Source organism: Syngnathus floridae, chromosome 1 (genome assembly GCF_059516105.1).
Source record: "Syngnathus floridae isolate MCC-2025c chromosome 1, RoL_Sflo_1.0, whole genome shotgun sequence".
Lineage (NCBI taxonomy): Eukaryota > Metazoa > Chordata > Actinopteri > Syngnathiformes > Syngnathidae > Syngnathus > Syngnathus floridae.
Genome location: NC_142413.1, coordinates 14,339,439 through 14,363,674, shown reverse-complemented (window position 1 = coordinate 14,363,674; position 24,236 = coordinate 14,339,439). Strand labels below are relative to the sequence as shown.

Genomic DNA, 24,236 nt, shown 5'->3' with positions numbered 1-24,236 from the left:
GGAAAAAAGTTTACTATGTAGTATAATTAAATGTGAGGCATCATTAACAATCAGTGTTTGACAATAAAGGTAATTGAGTAACACACTATTATTAAAGGCAATTTAATTTGTTATATCACTTGAAGCGCTATTGTAAGTTTTGTGCACTTATTACACAAGAGGTAGCTCTCATTGGCAAAAAAGTGATCTCTAATTTAGTGTCAAATAAATATACCATGTCTGAAGGACCAAATGTGTCAAATTTAAAAAATAAATAAAAGTATAAACAAATTTTTAAAAAAATCAAAAATATATAAAAAAATAAATCGATATTCAATTGAATATTTATATTTATTTTTGTATTTATTTCCACATCAGAAAAGACGCTTGGAAAGCAGAGCACCAGTGTCAAGGGCTGAGCACACATCTTCTGTACCACTCTGCTTTCTTGCTCATTTTCCTAATTTTTGGGTGGTACAGTTAAGCAAACAATGCACCCAGCAATCTGCTGGTGCCGGGTGTATTTTGTACAATAATTATACTATATACAGTACACTCAGTCTATCAATTGAAATAATAGATTCCTTTCAAAAAAGTTTGATTCTGCCTTTTACTATCAACAGTAGAAGTTAGGTAGGTTGCACAAAATGCAGCCGTTTCCCCCAGTGGACTCACAAAATGTGCTAATTTCATAACTAAAATGTTATCTACTGTTGGTTGTTTATTTAGAACTTTAGAGGAGCAGCCTCAGCTGCTCCCCACACGTCCCCTTTGAAACACTACTGACAGGTAAGGAAATGGGAGACTATCCCAAATGGCATCAGGCAAAAAAGGAGAGTGCACCCTGAACGAGTCCCCAATCAATCACGGGCCACAAAAAGACAACCATTAGTCTCATGGTGAGAACTGAACCCATGCTGCCAGATACCAGAAAAATGAACCACTACAGTGTTCTGATTTAGGATTTTCTTTGTGGGTTTTTTGTTGTTGTTGTGTGTGGTACCCCTTTTTTCTTGATAAAGTGGCAAAAGTCCCAAGGATTACCAGTTAATACTTGCAGGTGAGATATTGCATCAGGGTAATTATTTTTATCAGTATGATGTGAATAATTTGCATTCAAGTCTTTCTTTTTTATCATTGTGAAAGACAGTAGTGATGAGACGAAACAAAAGCAAAGAAAAAAACTCTCATTTGTTATTTACTGCACCATATATGTACACAAAAAATACTCAAAAGGCAGTACAAAATAAAACAAACAACTCATAGTGAGATAATCAATCTCATCCAATCTGATACCAATGCAAGCTCTCTTGCCTTCCTTGATGATTTTCTCTGCATTTGCAGAAAAACAATCTCCAAATGGCTACTGACTGCGTCTGTAGATTATCTGAATCATTATCTGTACATTTGGTAGTGATTAAGAAATTAAACAGTCCATATATGGCTGCCAAGATGAAACAAAATTAAAAATACTTAAATCCATGTAATAAGCATTCTAAGATCATGTTCCTGTATGATGATGAAGACTTAAAAATACTACATTGGCCAACGAAAAGTAATAGTGGCCCCTTAAGGAAATGCAGATTAGATCATTTTGGTGAAACACCAGCAGAACTTTGGTCAGTTCATGTAGATTTTGCTCCAATCGGATCAGATTCCTCCAAAATGTGGCTTGGTATTAGATTCTAAAATAAGCACACTCTTTTAGCTTCGACTTTGTCTCTCTTGGCTTTTGTTAACTGTGTTAGGACAGTTAACCTTAACAATATGAAATCAGGAGGGGGGAAAAAAAAGTTATGAAAAAAATACATATAAAAAGTCAGTTGTAATATGAGGGGAAAAAATGCTATTTACTACAGTCAAGTCTTGGCTTTTCAGAAATTTTCCCCCCAAGAAGGATCATTCATATTAGTGTATTCAGACGAAACATCTGATCGAACTAAAAGTGTTGACATTACCCGACTTCGATATAAAGTAGAAGGTCTTGGCTGTGTTTATGTTGTGTGGTATTTTTTTCCATTCACCTGTAAACTTGTAAAACCTGTAAATCTTCTTTCCCTTGACAAATTATAACTTTAGTCTTGTAATAGCACTCTGAGATCATTGATGTGACTTTATGACTTTTATCCTGGGGTTTTTTACCTTTTACATTTTTTTGTTTGACCATGATAGTCACTCATAATATCCTAATATTATTATTTCTTATCACAAACAGGCACTTTATTATAAACTAAAAGTGCAGATGTGTGGATAAACCTTTCAAGTTAGAGCTACATATATATGTTGGAGCTACTTACCCTGCCATTCGTGCAACATTGCTGTACACAATATGGAAATAAAGAATTTGTGTGAGACATGCTTAGAAACAAGAAAGCAAGAGTCAACAATAATAAGATTTCAATAATGTGCAAATGCATTCTGGTCCATTCAGACTCTCTGTAGAGTCAAATCATCAAATGTGAGCCAGAGTACCGAAGCGTCCCTGTTTGTCACTGAACTATCTGAGGCATCTCGCTCCAGGCTTTGGCCTTCTTCTTGGCCAGAGCCATCCACGGTGGCTCATCCTGGGGCAAAGATGAAGGTGGGAGACCACGCTGAGACGCCGTCGGCGGACCAGAAAGTGCAGGAACTCTTGAAGCCGTCAGCGGAGGGTTGATTCTTGATGGAAAAGGGGGCGAAGTGAGTGTCGTGCTTGGGCTCTGCGCTGGCTTGGGTTCTATTGGGGGTTTGGACACAGCGGGCGGGTTGGAGCTAGAAGGAGCTTTTATGGGAACTGGAACAGGAGTAGGAGGGGATAGGGATCGTTGAGAGGAGGGGGCCTGTGGTGCGGGTTTGGAGGTGACCGAAGGAAGAGTGGGTTTAGGGGTGACAGGGCAAGGGAGTGGCTGACATTTGGGAAGCTGAGGTGGCACTGGAGTAACAGGAGAGAGTGGCTTCCTGGTCTCGTTTTCGGTAGTTGATGAAGACTTACTGATCTCTGATGAACTCACTAAAGGAAAAAAAGAATTTCATTGTGAGCATTTTTGAAGAAAATGCAGGTGAATCATTTATTGAGAAATGCATCATAAATTATCCAAATCATGCTAGAAAACACTCCGCTCACCAATAACACCAGCAATACAATAATAGAAGGCTTGAGTGGTCAGCAAAAGCAAGCCAGAGTTCCTCATTATAAAATTGATATTTTCACTGTAACGTTAAACACAATTTGACCATAACACTGCTCTAAAATACTGTCCAGAAAAAACTACTAATCTACCACTAGAGGGAGCCTGCCTACCACACTTTGACAATTACTGACTCAAACAATCTGTCCTTCGTGAAGAAGGCATCCAATCAAATGATAGAGTCAAGTGAATTATTAAGAAATTCAAAACGAATAAATTCAAAAATTACTGTCGTACCTATAGAACTTATTTTTGCGGTAGGAAAAACACCTGTGTCACTCGATATACATATAATACAGACGTCACCATACATGACAATAATGAAATGTCCATTGATTTTGGTTGGCCGAGGGAACTCCATGCGTCCACTGCCTTTTAGCGAGGTATCTTTGTTCTGGCCTCAATTTAATGCACCAGTATTGTAAGGTCTCTTAAGGCAAGATAAGAAATATTTTGCTACTCTGAATTAGCTTCCATTCTAATGTCTCCTTTCACATTACTTCATGTTGTTATTGTCCTTGTTTTTTTTCTTCTTATCTGCTGTATTTTTTTTTTCCAGAATGTGTCATCATCCACGCTGGTTGGTAAAGTAACAAGCTTATTATGTCAAAGTTAGAAGACCAAAGTACAGATATCTGCTTTTAAGTGCAGGTAGTAAATGTTAAAATGCTGTTGAGAAAAAAATACTCAAGTAAAGTTAAAAAGAAATAATACACAGCAAGTTTAAAATTAGCTGTCCATTAGTTTGTGTTATTGCATGGTGAGTACGTTATACAATACTCAACATACTAGAGTAAACGAGTACACCCAACTAAACTGATTCGTAAAAAAAAAAAAAAAAAAAAAAAAAAAAAACTCTGGTTTGCATCCAGAATCAACATTTCCTGACATAGAACATATTTATGTCCTTGGACTCAAGTACAAAATACGTAAAAATGTTTTTTTTTTTGGACATATCCATACATACGGTTGAAAAATCTATGCACATCAATAAAAGTCAAGCAAATATATATATATTTTTTAATTCAACCACATGTGAGTCCAGTCAGCATCAAAATTCTCAAATGTTCTTGTGCTCACTGAGAAATTTACAAAATGGGGCACACTCATTGATGTTGAGCACTGCATGTTTATATTATTTCCCAAACAAAGTTGGTTCTCTAAGAGCAAGTATAATTCACAAGGATAAAGTTGGCTGTGGTACGTGTGTGTGTACGTTTGCGTGTGTGTTCCTTTCTTGATGTTGTGTCTGTGTGTGCTCAGACCTTTTCCGATGAAGTCGGATGTTTTGGTGCAGAGTTCCTTTTTTGATGTTTGGCTGACATACGAAGGCAATGAAGAGTCACTGTCTTGGTCCTCCTGATGACAAAGGAGAGAACCACATTCATTAGTTTAAGCAGCTCAAACTGTATGTTGATGTCTTTTATGTATGCAAATGCAACGAGAGGGGGAGCAAAAAACAGGATGGACAATCATCACGAACAAATGCAGTCTCACTAGGATTTGTGTTTTTAGATCAAAAATTAAGCAAAAACTAACCTTCTTGACGGTCATCTCGTCCAGTGAATTTTCTTTATAGATCTTCTGTTTCTGTCTGGCCATGGAGATCCAGCTGGGACCCTCAGATTCAACGGGGACACCACGAGCTGCAGCAGGTTCTAAATGAGTCACAGGGTTAATTTTATGGGAACTTAATAACCATGCCAATGTTAGTTTGGCTCCGTGTTCCCAAGAGTGCATTTGTGTGCGTTTGTATGCACCTGAGACACGTTTGCTTTTCACTCCAGTCTCCCCGTGGACATCCGGTTTCTTGGGAAGGGCAGGTTTGGTGAAAACCGGTGGACTTATGGACGCTTTAAAACTGCTCATTTCAACTTTACAAGTAACAGGCTGCGCCGGAGGCTCAACGGGTGCCTAAAAAGAGAGCAAATCAAATCCAGTGACACGTTCATAGCTACATGGTCTGTCGAAACCACTACGAGTCACCAGACAAACACTGGAAACGTTGCAGTGGGCCCCACAATTGTTTGATTTGAGATCTGTTTATAGTACTAAATCAATCGTAAAAACCTATTAAACATATTTAACAGTTGCCCATCATGAAACTGCCATAAAAATCTGTATATTGTTTGTTTTTGTGGCATTTTGCTTTACAAACACCAGGTTTCGTTTGGTGGTGGGAGAAAAAATGAAGTTGCGGGTGGCTTTCACCAGTGCACATTACCACAGGAAATTTCACTTTGAAAACAAACAAAAATCATAATTTTCGTGAAAATATTTTTTTACCACAAATAATGTTTCATTCTCTGTCAGCAAGACAGACAAACAAATCAATATTTCACTAGGTGGCAGTCGGCACAGAAAATCTGTTGCCAATTACAGTATTATTAATCAATCCAGAACATTCAATCCTACCCCAAAAGGATAAATAAATAAAGGATTGGTTTTCACCTCTGTGTTTTCCTCTTCCGAACCAAAGCGATGCAGAACTGCAGTCTTCCTCAGCCGAATTCCAAAGGGATTGTTGCAGTTTCCCTCCATCGCCACAGCGCTCTCTGTACATAGAAGCGCAGGATAAACCGAACTAGGTGTGAAAGATATGACTCCTTTAAATTAACATTTATTTTTATATTATTATTTTTTAACACAATTTGTATAAATGGCCAAGCCTTTAGTTGCGCAATTGTGTTGTTTCTTTTTGTTCCAATCCAGGCGTAAAAAGATGCCACAAGATGGCAGCAGGGGACTGAATTTTTGTTTGTTCGGGGAAAATAAAACAACTAAATTAAACATGTTTCCTTAACACCAAGATGGCAGCAAATTAATGCTTTGTCTTGTGCACAAAAGGTAAATTTGTGAGATTTTCAGTCAACAAACGAATAAGTTCCCGGGGTGAAAAAATAAATTAAATTTTTAAAAAAATCAACAAATGAGTGAATTCATGAATTGCAAAAATCATTAGGGGTCTGCACACACTTCTGCTGAAGTGCCCTTGTGCTCGTCCATTATGTTTGCTCACCTTCTTTACCTGCAGCAGCTGAGGTTTGTGCTGTGTCTGGGTCCTGGACTACATCATCGAGAGCTTTGACAGCAGTCCCACCAGCCACTGTTGTTTTGACACATTTCTCCATCTGGGCCTCCAACTGTGGGTCCTTCTTGGTGGTCTCCTCCACATCCTCATCTCCGGGCTCTTGGCTGGGGGTTGGGGCTGATGAAGGTGGCGGGATCTCTTTGGCCTCCCCACCAGAGAGGGATCTCTGCCAGGCAGGGATGATTGTGAAGCGAACTTTGCTCCCATTGGGACGTTCCGGTAACTGGTTGACTACTTCCTCCTCAGGTGGAGGCGTGGCTTCATCTACAACATCTGTATCACAAATCGGAGTCATTGGCTCTTCTTTGACTTCCATTCCGGTGTCAATGGTCTCTTCATCAACATGTTGCTCTGTTATTGTATAAGATGCCGCAACTTTAGGATCTTCGTCAGATGGAGACAACTGAAAGGCAAATGTGCCCGACTCCGAGCACGGAGAAACAAGGTTTGTGTGGACTGGAGTGGTTGAAGGTTGGTTGGTAGAGAAGGTCTCAGTGGGAGTGTTGACCTCAGCATGAGGGAAGGTCTCACTGGCAGGGAGGCTCTTGGTGCAAATGGTGGTCTCTTCAAGAGTGACAGTCTCACAGGGAACGATGGGAGTGTCGGTCTCGGCGGGAGGGTCAGTCTCACTGGGAGTGCTTGTTGTGCTCAGAGCCAAGGTCTCAGTGTCTTGTGAAGGCGATTCAAAGTGTGAAGAAGACAATCTAAATGATATTGTTTGCTTTGTTTCAATTTCTTCTTCTATCTCCAGCAATTCCTCTTGCTCCACATCTCCATCCTTCCCATCGTCTTCTCCTGAATGGAGCTCTGTATGCTTGAAGTCTTCATCCTCCTCTCTTTCTTTACTTTCACGATCATTTTCATTGGGAAACATTTGGCTCTCGAGGTCAGTTACTGGATCACATGACTCCTGAAGTGTTTCAACTTCATGTGTGCATTGTGGGTTACCTATGGCACCGACATGTGAAGTTTCCCTTTGCTCCGGCAATAACGTCACATTGCAAACCTCTTGGCATGTTTCAACGGGAAGCATTTCCCAGTCTTCGTCTTCTGCCACTTCAATCCACTGTTGTTTTTCCTCTTCCTCCACATACGCCGTCACCTCATGACCTTCTCCCTCCACTTGAAGATTGATTAACTTCTGATCTTCCTTACTTGCTTCAGTTTCCAGTTCTTCCCTGTGGTTCGATTCTGTTCTGTACAAGTCGTGCTGTTCTTCAGGTTTGCCTTCTTGTGGCAAGTCGTGATGCTCATCCTCTAAATGGATCTGAAAGAAGAAACAAATGAAGTCATGAAGTCAAAAGACCCCGTAAATGACTTTTAGGCGAATGGATGCATCGATGACATGTTATTAATAATAAAAAATACTTACACAAGGCTGACTGAATCTTTCCACAACAAGTTCCTCCTCCTCCTCCTCCTCTTCTTTTTCATCGTCATCTTCACTTTCTTCTTCTTCATCCACATGTAGGAAAGGACTGGTCAAAGCGACTACCTCCTCCTCCTCCTCCTCCTCCTCCTCCTCCTCTTCCTCTTCCTCCTCCTCCTCCTCATCCTCCTCCTCCTCCTTGCTGGACTGATCCAATAGGGTATCACATGGAGCAGTTTGAGGAAATGCAGGCTCATCCTTCACCTCTTCTTCATTTTCCTGTTCCTTGTTCTCTTCATTCAGATCCAGGACAACATCCTCAGAGGCCACACATGGAGTGCAAGAAGGCAGGGGCGTCTTCAAGGAGCTGAGCACTTCCTGTAAGAAGGAGCTGTCACCCTCCACACCTTCTCCAAGTCCATCTTCTTCTCCCAGATCTAGTCCATCCATGCCCTTCTCTTTTCCATTCACGAGAGAACGGTCCCAGAAATCTTGGTGGCCAGCAGGGGGTTCCGGTGTGGCTCTGAAAGCAGAAATGATGAGGTCTTATTTGTAGGCGAGCCCACCACAATAAAGACAATTAGAAAATGATGTTTACGCACATGGGACTGTCCAGAGGAGAGCCTCCGTTACTGAGTTCGGGGGAGGGCGAAGGCTGAGTGTCAGCTGCTACCACCCCCGAGTGACAGGAAGTGTCCTGAACGAGTGAAACGTCCAACTCCTCCTCTTCCACTGCTTCGTGCAACAATGGCTGCTCTTTCTCCTGAGCTTCTTTCTCCTCTTTTGGCTTTTGTTTCAGCGCATCTTCGCTTGCATCTGCATCAATAAGCAGAAACAGATGAAGGAAACAACACATAGAGGTAGATTGGAATAAGAAGGGGGAGGGGGAGCACTAACCTCGTTTGTCCTCTTCCCCTGGTGCCTCGAAACTGTCAGGGAAGGAAATGTTCAATGATCCATCCATGCCATTGTGTTCCTCTGATTTAATCTCAAGCCTCTGCATGGACCAAACACAAAGTAGTCGAAACATCAGCACTACATAAGGATACTATTGGTTCAGAGAGTACGTAAAGAAGCAAGATGCAGGTCAAAACTATCAACGTTCCCATACGCAGCGACAGTTTCGGATATACAAGAAGCGCTCAAACCACAATAATAATTAAAATGTTCTTAACTTTGACGTCTGTGCAAAGATTTGATAGGCTTTTTCAAAGGCCTAACAAAGGCCTAAAGGTTACATCCAAGGTATTACATCATATTTTGAGCATGATGAGGATCTGCACTTAAGCAAAATTGAATTTTAAAATGGAAATAATTAACACTTGGAGTCCATCAAAAAAGGAATGAATTGTTTTAGCGTGTTGAAGAGAAACTAAAACTAGACAAGAAAGTGAAGCTATAGGAACCAATAAATTACCCATTAATTTTGTGGAAAATAATTTTCTATATTGGTGACCAGCTATCCAATGAGACAAGCTATACTTATTATTATTATTATTATTATTATTTAGTTTTGTTGAGTTCTATAAGTTTGTCTACATAATGTACAGCATCTTGTACATAAACAACCTAGAGCCTTTTTTCTTCCAAACCAATACTATTCTGTAGGGTTGGTGTTAGCAACTAAAATGGGTGACAGAAAGTTGGAGAGCTGATTGTCACAGTAAAAATGTTGCATCATTTTCAGCATGTCGATGCTACAACAGTTTGTTTCCGAGGGCGGGACCACTTTTCAAAAGTATGAGCAATACACCGCACATATTTGTGTTCTTACATTGGCAGCTTTCCTCCGGTTACAGGCTTTGTGTCTTAGGCCCAGCTTGTGCTTGGCAGCAGAATTATCCAGACAGCCAAAAGGGCTTGCCGGCTGACTGAAATCCCCCGGAACCGTCACCAGGGGGCTCACTGCTCTGCTGGACAACTGGGGAGAGAACAGGAAAAGAAGGTTTGACTTACATTTTTCACTTCATTTACATTGCCATCCATCTTCTTTAGTCCTCATGAGCTGACGGGAGGCAAGGTAGACCCTGGACTGATTGCCAGCCAATCACAGGGCATTGTTTAGCAACACAACTGTAAACACTCAAACTTATGCCTTTGGACAATTTAGACTCAGCAGGGATGTCAAACCCATTTTTGTTGCGGGCCATACCGTAGTTATGGTTTTCCTTGTGGGGCCATTAATACTATCTTATATTATCGTATACACACAGCAGCATTAAAAAACAACTTCTAATTTCGTTTGAAAGTGGGCTTTTAAAAAAATGTTGCAATACCTCACTGTTGTTAAAAGATAAGACAATTTACAATTTGGGTATTTCAACAAGAAACACTGAGTTGACATACGCCTTTGCGGGCCACATAAAATGATCTGGAGGGCCAGATCTGGCCCCCGGACCTTGAGTTTGACACCTGTGATTTAGAGTCTTCATTAAACCCAACATGCACATTTTTTAGGAAACCAGAGAGTAAAACCCATGCAAGCACATCGAGAAGATAATTAAAACCTGAAGCTTCTCAACTGAGTAGACATACTAACCACTCGAAGGAAGATGTTCCGTTAAAAAAAACAGTCAAGTCTTAAGGATTACGTTTGAGAAATGAAACCCAAATACCAACTGTAACCACAACCTTGTCTGCCATTGTTTAGAGAGATTAGTTCCAGACAGTGCAACTCACATCACACATGAGTCACTGACTTGTTGTGGATTTGAGAAGGAAACTGCACACCATGAACTGATGGTCAGTTGGTGTTGAGAAGGAAACTGCACACCATGAACTGATGGTCAGTTGGTGTTGAAAAGTTACAATTCTTCCTTGAATGATGAAGTCTGCAGATAGGAAACCAAAAAGGAAATAGAGCACAACTGTGTGTGACTACATCCAGCTGTCTAAATATTAGCTGTGCTTTAAACACTTGTGGTGTTGATTATACAGTAGAGCAGAGTCTTGTGCTTTGCTCCATCGAGAAAAGATTTCAAACTTGGAAAAGTTTCAAGAAAAACTAAAGTATGACAAAGAGAACTCACTTTCCCAGTTGAGTTTTAAGTGCTGGATTCAACCTCTTCACTTTCTCGCTCAATTTGTCATGTTGTAGCCTAATTCCAAATGTACAAACACATTTTAGATTATAGATTCAAATTAACCCTCCTCAATCTATCTCCATCTATCCTCTTTATCCATCCTATGTGCATTCATATTCACACCTTAGCTGAAGCAACGGCAACATGTCTTCTTGAGTATGCTCCTCGGCCCTTAGTGACTTTTAATGGCTGAGGCCAGCATGACACAATCTGTGCCATGCTTGAGTGCATTTGACACCTGAAGACCAGTTTGGCTAGTGTGAATGCTCTGATGTATACTCAAGTCTGGTAGACATCCTGGTGGGCCAAGATCTGGAACTAATGGTCATAAACACGCACAGCAGGGGGCAGAAGATGAGCGGAATCCCCGCACAAGTCTGACACGGTTCAGATGGCCAAGTGTGAGTACGCCCTAAAACGCTCTGGAATATGTCCCTCACAGCTGCATTAGTTTACTGTGGTTTTTTCACCATATTCCCAACTGTAAAAGGAATATTTAAACTCTTTTTTTTTTCCCCCCACATAGTTTTTTTGCTCATCATTTAGGGTTGTTTTTAGCACGGAAAGCCCACGTTTACTTAAATAGTCAAGCTTTTACTGACTGCACTTTTTGTGCACATTTAAAGGCAGACAACTTGTCAACCCACCTTGAAATGAGCTTTTCTACCATAGATGTAAAACTATGCCTGTTTAGCCCATCAGGCTTGTGCTAAACAGAAGGTCAAGAGGTTTGCAAGTGAAGTATAAAGAGTGCGGTTCAAGACAAACACAATTTTAAGGGTCTGAACAAGGTGGTGAGATGGAGCTGAAGAAGGAAATCAAAACACATGAAGGCTTTTAGAGTAACCACAAGTGATTCGACTGAATCGTGAGATTTTTTTTTTTTTTTATCCCGACGTAGTCACATGGGAAATATCTCAATAATACAAAGCTCTGCTGCACAGCCTAAAGTGTCCTCACGGCTTTCATAAATCACATCAAGTATTTTACCAAGCTGGCTTTCCAGGCCTACATTCTGCAAAACATGACTTTTCTTTTCTAGAAATCTTAACATTTAATCTTATGCCACCACACTAACCAGTTTATCAAACAGAGCTCATGCCTTGATACTGTATATATTAGAACTGTCCCAAACCCAAAGACACCCGTATAGAAGATTCCACAAGCCGATTGTGTGGCTCGAGCTCTACAATTACCTGGTCTTCGTCACTATCTACCCTCGTAAGGTTGAGTGAATTGTTCTTCTCAGCCTGATTCTGAAAGACACAGGTGGAAAGAAACAATGATGCATGTGTGAAAAGATGTGGCAATTAGGTGGCGTGACAGTAGTGTGCATGTTACCGTGGCTGCTTGAGAAGACGTGTACTCAGGGGGACTGCAGGGCAGGCCGTCATCCTCCGACATGGTTCCGGCATCTTCCGTCCTCTTGACACACATCAGCGATGGAGGAGAGCCCAGCCTGATGGCCTGCTTCAGCTGAAGCTGCAATTCCGTGTAAAAGGCACACGCAACAGTTGTTGATGCATCTTATTGAACAGTACAATCCAACACACAAATACTAAGTGTCAACACTTGGCTATAGTAAACCAGAAGTCCGGTTCAGACTCTAAATCCAAGACAAACTAGCCTTGCTTCTGACCACACTCACTATGCCGTATATTATGTAAACACTGAATTTTGTATTGGATCTCACTACGTGATGCTATCTTCCCAAAAGTGATAGATTTGACAGCATTTTTATTCATGTTTCACTAGAGTAGATGCAGTAGGTGGAATTAGAGGTCTTTATAAAAATGTTGTTATTGTAAGAGGCAACAGACGGCTCTTTGAGAGTGTCTTCCCATGTTTACAGTCTCACTGATGTAGAGTATGATTAACAGACAATGATTTGCTCATAGAGTCACCACAGAGGGGTGAGTGTTTAATTTAGAAAGTGTGTCTGTTTGCCATGAAGTATCACAGAAACTAAAACTGACATACTTTATCGGTTTGCTGCATGTTACGCTGGTATTGTCAATCAGTGACTCATTTATCAAGGTGCAAAAGAAACACAGTATGTTCCTTTCTTTTTTTATCATTTTTACAGGAGGGATAATAACAGAATACCTTGAGGGGTAATGTTAACAGAATTTAGATCCAAGTACATGACACTTAAAGAGTTATGTTTCCATCATCAATAGGTCAATCATTCATCATAAATAAAAATGTCCAAACATTTTCAGCTGATACACGTTGTGGCCTGTATCGTGATACTCTTGGAACCACACACATAAAAATAATACTTTGACCTGGATCATGTGGTGGGATGGAGGGCAAACATTCAGAAACAAGGCCACAATGTGGGTGGCAAAACGTGCAATCTTTATCCCATGTGCAGCTTGCTTGTTACATAATATGTTTGCACCGAATCTGACTCCTCGCATATCAAAATGACAGGCCGGTTCAGAGTTGAGGTTTACGGCCAGGATTTCATAATCAAGTTCTTCAAAAGTGTATATTTTGAAGCTCAAAAATATTTTACAAATGAACAAGTCATTCTTTAGAATTCTGTTACGCTGTAAATAATGTGACCATGAGAAACTAGCAAAAGTTTCCTGAGTGTCAAATCTGCTTAAGGGAGCTTCATTGTATAGACAGCTTAGAGGAGCGGTTTAACTGCGGGTCAGTCTTACATCGTCCATTTTTAGTCACTTGTTTTGACACACATTGTTCTGTCAGTCTGCTCCCTTTACCATCATTTGTTTTAACTCTGACTGCCTGGAATTTACATTACTATTAGCACATCAAGATGATATTACTATAAAAGCTCGCTTTGGTTACGTTCCCATCCCTGAGTTTAATCACAATAGCATGAAGGGCTTGTTTTTTCAACTCTGAGCTACATTTTTTTTTTTTTTTATGTATTGGACATTTTGGCTACAATTATTTGTTGATGGCTGCAGAGATCAAATGATTGGCTCAGTTTGTGATGAATTTCTCTTGTGATGATAGTTACAACAGTACCTGAAGAGATTTCACTTTTCCATGAATGCTGTCCTGAGATGCCCCCAGAGCCTCGTTGGCCTCCGACGAGTCCGAGACAAAGACGGAGTCGTGTGACAAGGCCTTGCTGCCCAGGCTAATCTTTGACCTTTAGAAAGCAGGAAATATGGGGGGGGTTAGGCCACAAAACTATTTTCTTCCTTTACTTCCATGTGTAATAGAGTAACATTTCATCCTACTATGGCATGTTCTTGCATTTTAAAAGTTTGTCTACTGAGCCAAAACAGGAAGAGGCAGTAAAACCTTTTCTTTAAAGAAAGGAAATTAGTACTATTCCAAGGAAGAGATGCTCCACTTTTTAAACAAACACGGGAAAAAGCAGTCCTGCATTCCAGAGACTAGGAGATCAGGAGATGAACACTTAGGATCACAATTAATATTTAGTCAAGTCATATTTAGGAAAATAACACTTCACTTGACAAACGCTGTGTTTATTATTTTTTGCATGTTCTTCCTCCGAACCATGAAACATGTACCCTTGAGCATGGATCGGTCATATAAACAGAACAATCATAAAGGAATCCCAGACCGATTAACAGTGGTTGTTTTTTTAGCAGCATGTACAGTACAAAATAGTAAACTAGAAATGTGTTCCATGCATGTTAACCGTGTTGCATGTAATAGCAAAGGTCAATTGATACTGATGGTTAGTGACTCTGCATTGGGCATTTGGCAAACCTTTTTGGAGGGCACTTATAGACACAAAAAAATCAATTCAATTACCAAAAATGCATCCTTTTGGAATGTGTGAGAAAGTTAGAGTACAAAGATCAAAGCCATGGCAAGAACATGCAATCACCGCATTGTAATGATGGAGTCGAGATTCAAACCCCGAATCTCAACACTGTGAGAAAGACATTTTTGGCCATTGTGTTGCTCTCCTTGTTAACATTCTGAGTAAAATTAAGTAATACAATTATCATCTGAATATAAAAAAAACTTTGGGTCCCTATTTAACAGACATTGGACTTTTTGCAAAGAGCATGTGTACGAGTATGATCTTACCCTTTCCCCTTCTCCGAGCGACTGAGAGTATTGTTTTCGGATGTTTTGCTGATGTTATCACTCGACTGGCTGCCTTTAAGCTCTGCATGATCTCCTGACGGCTCCTTTTTCTTCTTCCTCACAAAGAAGTTTTTAAAAGTCTGGAACTTGGACTTCTTCTTTCCTGAAGGGATACATGAGAGAACCATGTTTGAAATACGCAAGCAGATTTTTTGCTCTCCGGTTGGTCGTGTTCTGACTCATTCAAACAAACACCGCGGTGGTACGCTAATGAGGCAATTACGCACACAGCATCTTTATACACTGCCAAAATATGAAGTGCAGTTCCCGCAATTTGCCTGTTGGCTTTAATAGCTCAGGTAGGCACATGAGGGAAAAACCACGCGTATGAGTGTTTACACAGATAAGCACATAAACACAACACACATGCTGTAAAGGGTGCCCAAGTGACTGCGGCTCCATTAGCACTGTAGCAGAAAATGCAACAACTCTTTTATAAGCTTTTAAACAGCTACAGAGTGCTTTTAGTGAGAAAGTCACGGAAGTGGGGAAGTTGGGGGGTTGAGAATGATTAAGTGTAAGAGTACGAGGCTGATTTCAAGACATAATGAGCAAATTTGCTACTGCGGCCTGCTACCCTTTCACTGACTGAATGGAAATGAAATATTTTCTTTATTATCTAATGATTTTCATAATACAGCTGAACCTCGATTATACGCGGACTTTGAGGTCCAGAATTTGGGAACCCCAAAAGCGTGTGATTTAGAAAGTCTTGGAAGTGTAGTAAAATCAAAGCCACAGGAAATTGCAGTAGGGAAATATGTGCTACGTGTTTGCATTTGGGGAATAACATCATTGCTCTAGATGAAAATTAATGATATAATTATTACAAATTATTATATTAACAATCGTGGCAGCGATCACGTAGGGATGTCCTATCCTATTCGCATAAGCAGTCATGCGCTTGTGTTGTTTTCCAAATGTTTTAAGGTTACTGCTCACAGTTCAAAAGAAAATGTATTTATGACGAAGAAAATTGGGGTTCATGGCCAAACCGCATTTGACAGAAAGTCGCATGGAATTGAAGCACATAAAATCAAGGTTCAGCTGTAGCTAGTAATTATATGTATAACATATTTCTAACTGGTTCAACTTATTAATACCAGAGATTAATGGCTCCACAATAAGAGTAAGACCAATATTAGCCCTTACTTATCTTGCAAAAAAAAAAATGCAGTTTTCTATTTTCCTGAAGACTACATTTATTAACTAACAACTCAAAACTACTTTGAAATATAAACAAGATGAAAACCCAAGAGCTGTCTGCAGGTAGGAACGAAGAAAGTCTAGGCAGAAACATTGGCAATAGCTGGTTTAACACTGTTTGGACTGTCCTAATAAAGGAAGAAACCCACTGGTGGATTAAGAAACAGACATCCAGCAAGTAGACCAAAGACAGGAGCAGATGCAGACCTAACATTTTGAGAGCTGTAAATAAACCTTAGAATAAAGTGATATCAACAAACTGCAAGAACGCAGAAGTGAAGTCTTTTATATTCTGCGAGAAATAGATTTATGGACTGATCATATAAAGCTTAACCTTGACCCAAGTAATGGACAATTTGGAGCAAAAAAAGAACCTGATCCCAAACATACACCCTCATCCGTGAATTACAGTCATGATTTGGGTTCTTCTGGGGCTGGCCCATACATCTTTGACTCTAAAGCGTATGCATTTTAATGCTGAAGAGGAAACTGAAGATACAATCAAAAGTAAACAAGAGAGACTGTCATGAAAGCCCATTTTGTGATCCCGATGGGTCACATTCTCGATATAAGCTATTGCAAAAAATTATCAAGCCTTTTTTCACTTCATTCTAATTTAAGTCTCTCTGTTCCAATACAACAGCTACAGCAAAAAAAATAATAATAATACACGACGAAGTGTACATTAGGTGAAAGACAGCCTACTTCCCAGCCTAATCCTAACCTGCATTATCTAGTTATTTGAAAAAACTAAAAAGGCCAATTCAGCGCTTTAGCACAATACTGAGATGAGAAAAAAAACACCCAAACATACAGTTTAGGGCAGGGTTCAACAATCCTGGTTCTTGGGGTCCAGCGTCCTACATGCTTTCTATGTCTCCCTGGTGCAACACACCTAAATCAAATCATCAAATAATCCATCAATCTGCAGAAGCTGTATAAGCATCCTGATTATTAGAATCAGCTATATTGCGGAAGGGAGACATAAAAACATTACGGTTACCGCTTGAAGAGCTTATTATGTTAGTGTTTTAAAACATTTGACATGAATCTCATTTTACTTGTCTGAGTCATATGTGAAAGAATCCTTGGTATTCCTTCAAGTCTCGATTAAACTAAATTACAGTTGAAAATATGTTTGGAATCTGAGGACTAGTGCACATTTTGCCTGAAAATGCCTCATTTAACCAGATTAGCTACCTTTATGTCAAACATGAAGGAACGTGTTTTTCCCAGTCATTTTTTGTGCGTTTGCGGGGATGTTGGCAACTAATTCTCATTTCACAAAGTGAACAGCTTTAGCTGTACTTGAAGAGCTTCCAGCATGCTCTTGATGAGTCTTCAGGGGCCTTTCTGCAATACAAACGTGAAAGTCAGGTTGAAACACTATCAGGTACTTTTATTTTGCTACTTCAGGTGCAATACACTGCTAAGGTAAAGGAAGGTCAGCCTGAGTAACTTTTGGAAAAAAATGGGATATTTTATTCAATACAATTTTGTTCACTATTATTACTTGCACACATATATGTTATGTGGTGCAATGGGAATCGACCAACAGCACATGTCCCGGGAAAACTGTGACCTTTGACAGGGAAGAGAGGTGAAGCACATTGGTACTGACATTGCATCAGCATGTGTTAGGAATGAAACTATGAGGTCATGCTGTCTCTCAGAGCAGTTGGCGTTATGACTTTCAAGTACTAACTGGAAGAACAAAAAGGAATAAACAAGCAGCAGGAGAAAAGCCTATCACGGATTTATGGGTTTTAAATAAACACTCATTTCTTAAAAGTAAGATTTAATGCAATTTCAATTTTAACAATTAACTGTCAGTACTAAACGGCTCGTCCGTGGGCTGATGGACAGCTCCAAGGAATCTCATTCTACGGATCCAATCAAAGCACAAAAGATTCTACGAGACCCGAAAGGGAGATGAGTCATCTGTTCAGTACTATCACTGGAATCAAGTTAAGAACAACAGGACATGGTGTGAGAGCAGTACACAACACTGCCTCCTTGTTACAATCATAACATCATCACGTGTTATTTATCTGCGTGACACACAATGTGATGTGCTTGGGCATGTGAGACAATTTTAGGTGTATCTCTGCTTCATTTCCTGCTAAAACCTCCAGTAAGACCAGAGAAATATCTCCAGTGGCCTGTAAATATCTGCTGCATGATACGCTGATAAAACATAATTTTCTTTGAAAATAATATCCTTCTGCAAGTATCTCTATGTATCTTTTCTTTTAATCTGTAGAGCAACCTCTAAATTCTAAAACCGTGAAATTATTATAAAATATTAAAATTCTGGGAAATAAATAATAATAATAATAAATGTAAGTTAACAATCATAAAACAAACTTCAATTTGGAAATTGTGAGAATTTTGTAACCTGATTATTATGTTTATGAACTACAAAACAGATTTTGGACAACTTTGGGGATTCCACTGACTGTAGTACAAACTGTAGGTGTTTTTGAAGACATTACTTTTGCGTGCAAATAAGCAGATTTAGTTTTTGCAAAATAAAACAGACAGTACAACCACTAAAATTTTGTATAATAACATTGCCTAAAAGTAAATCCAGAAATTTTGAATAATATAACTTACATTATGTTGTATTCAGTAAATGAATATACCTGAGCACTCTTCCACAACCTCAACAGGCTCCTGGTTGGCCATCACATCTGGAGGTCCTGATGCCATGGCTGCAGGGTCACTGCTGCAAAAGAAATGAGCATGGTGAGCCTATCCCCTCCTGAAGAGATTTTTTTTTTTTAAAAATTTAATAAATGTGACTGTTGTTCACTTGCAAGGGGATTGAACTCACATGATTGATTCAAGTGTAATTCAAGTTAAACTTGTGTCTCGTTATGGCTGGGTAGGACAAAACTATTTTCAGTTAATAAAGGCATTTCTATTTTTACTACAATCCAAGAACCTCAAACAAACTGCACAATCAAGTTCAAATAATCCCATGGGGGCGTCTGAGCTATATTTACCATCGCCTGCTGCTGATGCCCATGTCCTGTCACTCAGCCAGACATGGTGAAATGTTTTCATATTGAAAGTACCTGCAGTTTCTCGTTAAACGTTAATATCTTATTGGACACCAGAAAGTTTGAGCCAATAAGAGTACAGCCCCAAAATTGTGAAATGATAGAATATTTGGATGCTGAGCAATTATTATTAAAGTTTTTAGTTTGACGACTTTAAATTTAAAGTTTTTAGTTTTTTCCTTGTACTTGAATTTTATCATTTGCCTGCTATTTTGTGTTTGGAAAGATGATCATTAATAAAATACTGAATCAAAGGGGTCTATGGATATGATAGAATTACAGTATGTTCTTTCAGTATTAGTCACACTGCTGGGAACACAAAGAATTCCGTGTCACACAATTATTTTATCAATTTTATTTTATTTTTATTATTAATATTTCATTATTTTACTTTATAATTTTATTAATTATTCGTTCAATCACTTCTGAGTGTAAATTCTCACATCATTATGACGCAAGCCCAGCTTTTATTTTATATTATTATTATTATTATTGTTGTTATTTTTTTTATTATTATTTTTATTATTATTTAAACGGTGTACTAGTAATTTTTGTTGTACTGGCATTTTAAAAAATTATATTTTTAGAAGGTTTACATGTCGACAACGCTCACCATTATGCTTGTTTCTGTTTTGAAGAGGGTCTTCTTTTTTTACATTCTTGTCATCTGTGTTTAGATTATAAAATCGTAGCAAATGGAACATTCTGGAGTTTATCACATGCTGATGGCATTTATACAACAACAAATATAACCAACCCCCTTTTGCAAAAAGCTTTCCTAATTCTCCATTCTGCAGAACGGAAAGAATTTGTAAAACAATTTGATTCTAAACAGCATTTTACCCCAACGCACAGACATTAAATCAGTAATAATCTCAAAAATAGTCCCAGATCTGAACACAGTAAACAATACGGTTCTCAGGAAAGACTATTATGGACCCTCAGTATCACAAGTGCCAGTGTTAGTCTTTTGCGTGTGTTGTGGGTTCAGTCGTGAGACTGACAAACAGAATTGGATTTTAGTGCTTTGTGACCAAACCAACAATTGATTTAAATCTTGGGTCAGAAAATTCAACAATCAAACCAACATCCGGATCAACCTGCCCTTTTTGACTTTTTGGAAAAAGACTGAATGTGTACTCGTGGCTCGCAGGCAATTTTCTTTGATGGACCACATCACATGATTCAGTTTTTGCTCTCCATCTGGCAACCGCAGTCTACTTCGGTTCTGGCATTGAGCTCTTCCTATTCCTTTAGACTAAAAGGGAGTGTATGCCGTACTGTTTTAAAAGTGATCCATTTAAAGTCACGCTTGTAAATGACCTGTCAGGGAAAGTCGAAGCAAATGATTGCCAAACAAAGGAACGCCATGACTTTACTGCTTGCATAGTACATTTGGATCATTGCTGTTGTACTTCACTTTTGAAGGCGGCGGCAATCCACATTTTGAACTATTGTCTGGTTTTAAAACTAATCAGGAAGTCTAACCATCTGCAGCGACAGACCTACACACTTGTGTGCCAGAATTTCACATATATGGAGAGGCACAAATAAACACGAGGCAACATATTTCATACAAATGAAATCAAGTTATTGTATGACTGTTTGCCAATGTCTCTTTGCTCGTAAAATGTATGCTGTAACAACAGTTAAAGTCCAAATAAGGCTGCAAGCAGGTAAATTACAAGCGTAATACACCACATGCACTTTTTTGTTGTGAGAAGCAGAGAGAGGCCTTCAATTGGCGAAAAAGAGATATTAAAGATTGCTGGAAGATGAGATAAAGTAGCAGCTGCTAATCTTTAAAGGACATTCATTGAAAAGATCATCTGGTGTAGGCAAGACCCCCCATCGTCTCGGTTTAGTTCAGACATTGCAGCCGGATCCAAATTCTCTGCCACTTGAGGGGCATTACCCAATACATCTATTGCAACTGAAAATGTTCTGTCCTGCTTAGATGATTTGGGTATTCGAGAGAGGTTTTGGGGGGAACTTAAATGCTACTATGCCAACAAGAGCTGGTGGACATGTTTGTGAGTCTCTTTAAGAATATCGGTGACCCAGGCCCGATTGGTGATTATTTAATGACACGATGAATAATGATGAAATGTTTTGTTATCGTCAATGTAAATTCTGCTTATTTTTACATTCCAGAATTTTTAGTATGATCGCACGTTTAGGTTGTTCTGATTTTTTAGGTTGTATGTATGTTTATTGTATCGTATCCTTAATTTTAGTCATTCACAATCCGTCTACATGACAATCAAAATAAAACATTGAAATGGTTTACCTTTCTGTTGTGCAAAAGTTGCACATTGATCTTTAACGCGATCAAGCCCATGAAGCATTTCAGCTTGGGCCTTTATTATCAGTCATCTGCCAACATTGTACAGTGAGTTTTTGTGTGTTCATAAAAGACAAATAAAGGTTTGCACACAAAATGTCCTTAGTATTGTCCACTTTCAGAAATCCACAAGGTTTCATAGCCTTATTTTCGGTGTCAGGGAGCTTGGGGTCTAAATGACTGACCTTCGCCCACTTCCAAAGCTGGCTCCCCACGGTGACATCCTCCGCTTCATCTAAGAGAAAGATGGGGGACGATAATGAAGAACGAAGGAAGAGAAAAGATGAGCAGTCATGATGAGGTCATTCATGAAGCGCAAAGGAAATGACGGAGGGGGAGTTTATGAGAAAACAGTGGGGACAAATAAGGGAGAAAGATCGCAAGAGCAGAGGGAGTCACAGATGGGGTTGTGGGAAAGAGCAACATGAAGAGAAAGGAAAAGCAGTTAGATAAACGAATGATCGGGAAGAGGAGAAGCTTACAGTAAACAAAAGAGCCCTTCCAGCAGAAAGCACCAGTGAGCTTTTGAACTAAACATGGCAAAAAGCCCACTGTTACACCCTTACACACTGACATGTTTTTTGCCATCTTTTTACCAGCTCGGTGTCCACATACTGCTGCGGGACGGGGTGTTCGAGTCAAAGCAGCAATTTGCCAGCTTCTGAGGCCTAACAAGTATAATGCATCCTACGTGCATGAGAGGGAAGTTTAACACCCAATATATCACATCTCTGTGTTGAAAACAAATCAAATTGTCTTAATGTGGCAAGCAGCAATGACTGCTTATCTAAGCGCAGTGTTGTGGAAAAGGAAGATTACAGTTATTTTTAGTGTTTTGGGAAATTTGTATTCACGTTTTTCTAAAAGGGTCATAGCGACCAGTCCAGGATCAAGTCTAAGTTGATGTCAGTTGGGATTTGCTGCAGCAACCCGCAACCCTGAACTGAATAAACTCAACAGGAAATGTATGGATGGATCATCTATAACCTCTAACTTTACTTGAAATTTCCTTGGTAACTCTCTAGGCTTAGATAACTTTCATGATATCTCAAAAGAACTCATCACTTTTAATGAATGGAATAAGCACGATTTTACAAACTGAGAGGGTGAATGGGGGAGAACACTGAAATAAGAGTAGGCAACATTCAAAATCCAACGCAAGAGGACTTGGATAACGGGGGCATCAACTTGGGAGGGTGTGCGAGGTCAAGCACACAGGATGTGTCGATGAGACAGACATGAAGGGTCAAGCAACAAATCAATTGGAAAAGATTGTTGCAGGACACTTTCATGGTGATCAAGTTTTTTTTTATAAACAAACAACTACCGTATATTTTAGTATGCACAAAAATTACAAAAACGATACAAAATATAATGTAAAATCAGTGCAACGTGGTTTGCAAAAAGACCTTGCTGGCCCAACATTCGTGACCTCTCACTAAATTCTTCTGAACGGCATGGACAAACACTCCCATAGACACTACAAATGTATTAAGTCTTTCTGAAGAGTATTTTAGATACAAAAGTATGTTTACAAAACAGAGATTATTGTGCACCATCTCGAGTAGGAGGTTCCTTCTTGTATTGCTAGAAATAAATTTGGGCAGAATGTAAACATTCTGTTAGCACAATTGAAAAATGGTGACCAGGAGTGAACCAAAATATAGTTTTACACAAACTTAATTCTGAAACCTGTATTATTCTGTTGAAACATTTCACAAGATGCACTCCAAGTTTAAGTTCACCTATAAAAACAAGATTCATCATTCTGGAGGTCTGAACATGTTCACTTTGTGCAAAGCCATAAGATGCAAAACCTCAAATGCCACATTCAGGCCTTAAGTGCTCTATTTTGCCTAACAAGTGTAGGCATCTGATTGTTTTCTTTCTTTCCAAGATGACTGTCTAATAATTTAGAAATAATAAAAAAAATTAATTAAATGTTCTGTTAAAACCACAATAGTATCAACATGGTATGACTGAGCTGGAACCCAACAGCCTTAGTCTAGGCAAGCACATGCATGTATGTGTCTATGCTTGCGTGTGTGTGTCTGCGTGTGTGTGTATTTGTGTGTACGTGTGTGGAGGTGTGTGTATTTTTGTGCGTGCATGTGTGCCAGAATTCTTACATAATGGATTAGCACATAAATGCCTGCCTTTATTAGGCAGATAAAATAACATCAGTTTCACATCTAAACATGCAGTATAAAGACTTGCGTCAAAGCAGTGGGTACAAATGAGACAATCAAAATATCTGCCGAGGTTAGACATGCATTCAGAATTCCTGCAGAAGTGAGGGATATGTGCAAGCGAACAGTCAAATTGGTGAAGCTTATTCTTATGGCCACTGCCTGAATGACGCAACAAAAATCCAGTCTAATTCGCCTTAATTCCTCAATGAAACCAGTGTCACCAGACTCACTGCACTACAGGCGCACAGCACTTATTAATGAACAATATCCGAGGCTAAATAAGATGACTGCTGACAAGAACATCTTCTCTAGCCTGGAACATAAATATGTATTTCGTTCTTTCTAAATGTGAATTTAAAAAAAGGCTTTACAACGAAGGCACACTACTGCAGAATTCAGCGAGGTTATCGTGGTAGTATCTCTCTGGCTTCTTATGCAATTCAGGAAAACTTTTCTGAAATTCACTATTAGTGTTTAAAATATTGGCAGTACAAGCTGGATTTTTCACTCCCTTTACCCTGATTATTTTGCCACATATTTTTCAAAAACTTTGTTTTCTCTCTTCGCAGTACTGACATTGAATGAAGGGATGATGACACATTGAGATATATATTTGAGCCGTAACAAAGGTAT

The 24,236-nt window shown here is 39.2% G+C and overlaps 1 protein-coding gene across 2 annotated transcripts in view; it reads right to left on the bottom strand.

Annotated features, from left to right (window-relative positions):
• Positions 1–932: 932 nt before the first annotated feature.
• LOC148404231 (uncharacterized) overlaps positions 933–24,236 on the bottom strand; it is a 36,624-nt gene continuing 13,320 nt past the window's right edge. The window contains exons 2-17 of one of the 2 annotated variants that reach the window (XM_088381632.1): positions 21,597–21,646; positions 18,648–18,730; positions 14,737–14,899; positions 13,693–13,819; positions 12,031–12,171; positions 11,886–11,945; positions 9,381–9,527; positions 8,504–8,603; positions 8,209–8,422; positions 7,610–8,129; positions 6,166–7,504; positions 5,598–5,701; positions 4,907–5,060; positions 4,686–4,804; positions 4,412–4,505; positions 933–2,968 (exon numbers count right to left, since the gene is read on the bottom strand). In XM_088381632.1, the coding sequence (XP_088237758.1) occupies positions 2,469–2,968; positions 4,412–4,505; positions 4,686–4,804; positions 4,907–5,060; positions 5,598–5,701; positions 6,166–7,504; positions 7,610–8,129; positions 8,209–8,422; positions 8,504–8,603; positions 9,381–9,527; positions 11,886–11,945; positions 12,031–12,171; positions 13,693–13,819; positions 14,737–14,899; positions 18,648–18,730; positions 21,597–21,646 (3,915 nt within the window). In that variant the 3' untranslated portion in view covers positions 933–2,468. The remainder of the gene's footprint in view (positions 2,969–4,411; positions 4,506–4,685; positions 4,805–4,906; positions 5,061–5,597; positions 5,702–6,165; positions 7,505–7,609; positions 8,130–8,208; positions 8,423–8,503; positions 8,604–9,380; positions 9,528–11,885; positions 11,946–12,030; positions 12,172–13,692; positions 13,820–14,736; positions 14,900–18,647; positions 18,731–21,596; positions 21,647–24,236) is intronic. The other variant, XM_088381623.1, reaches the window with a different exon arrangement.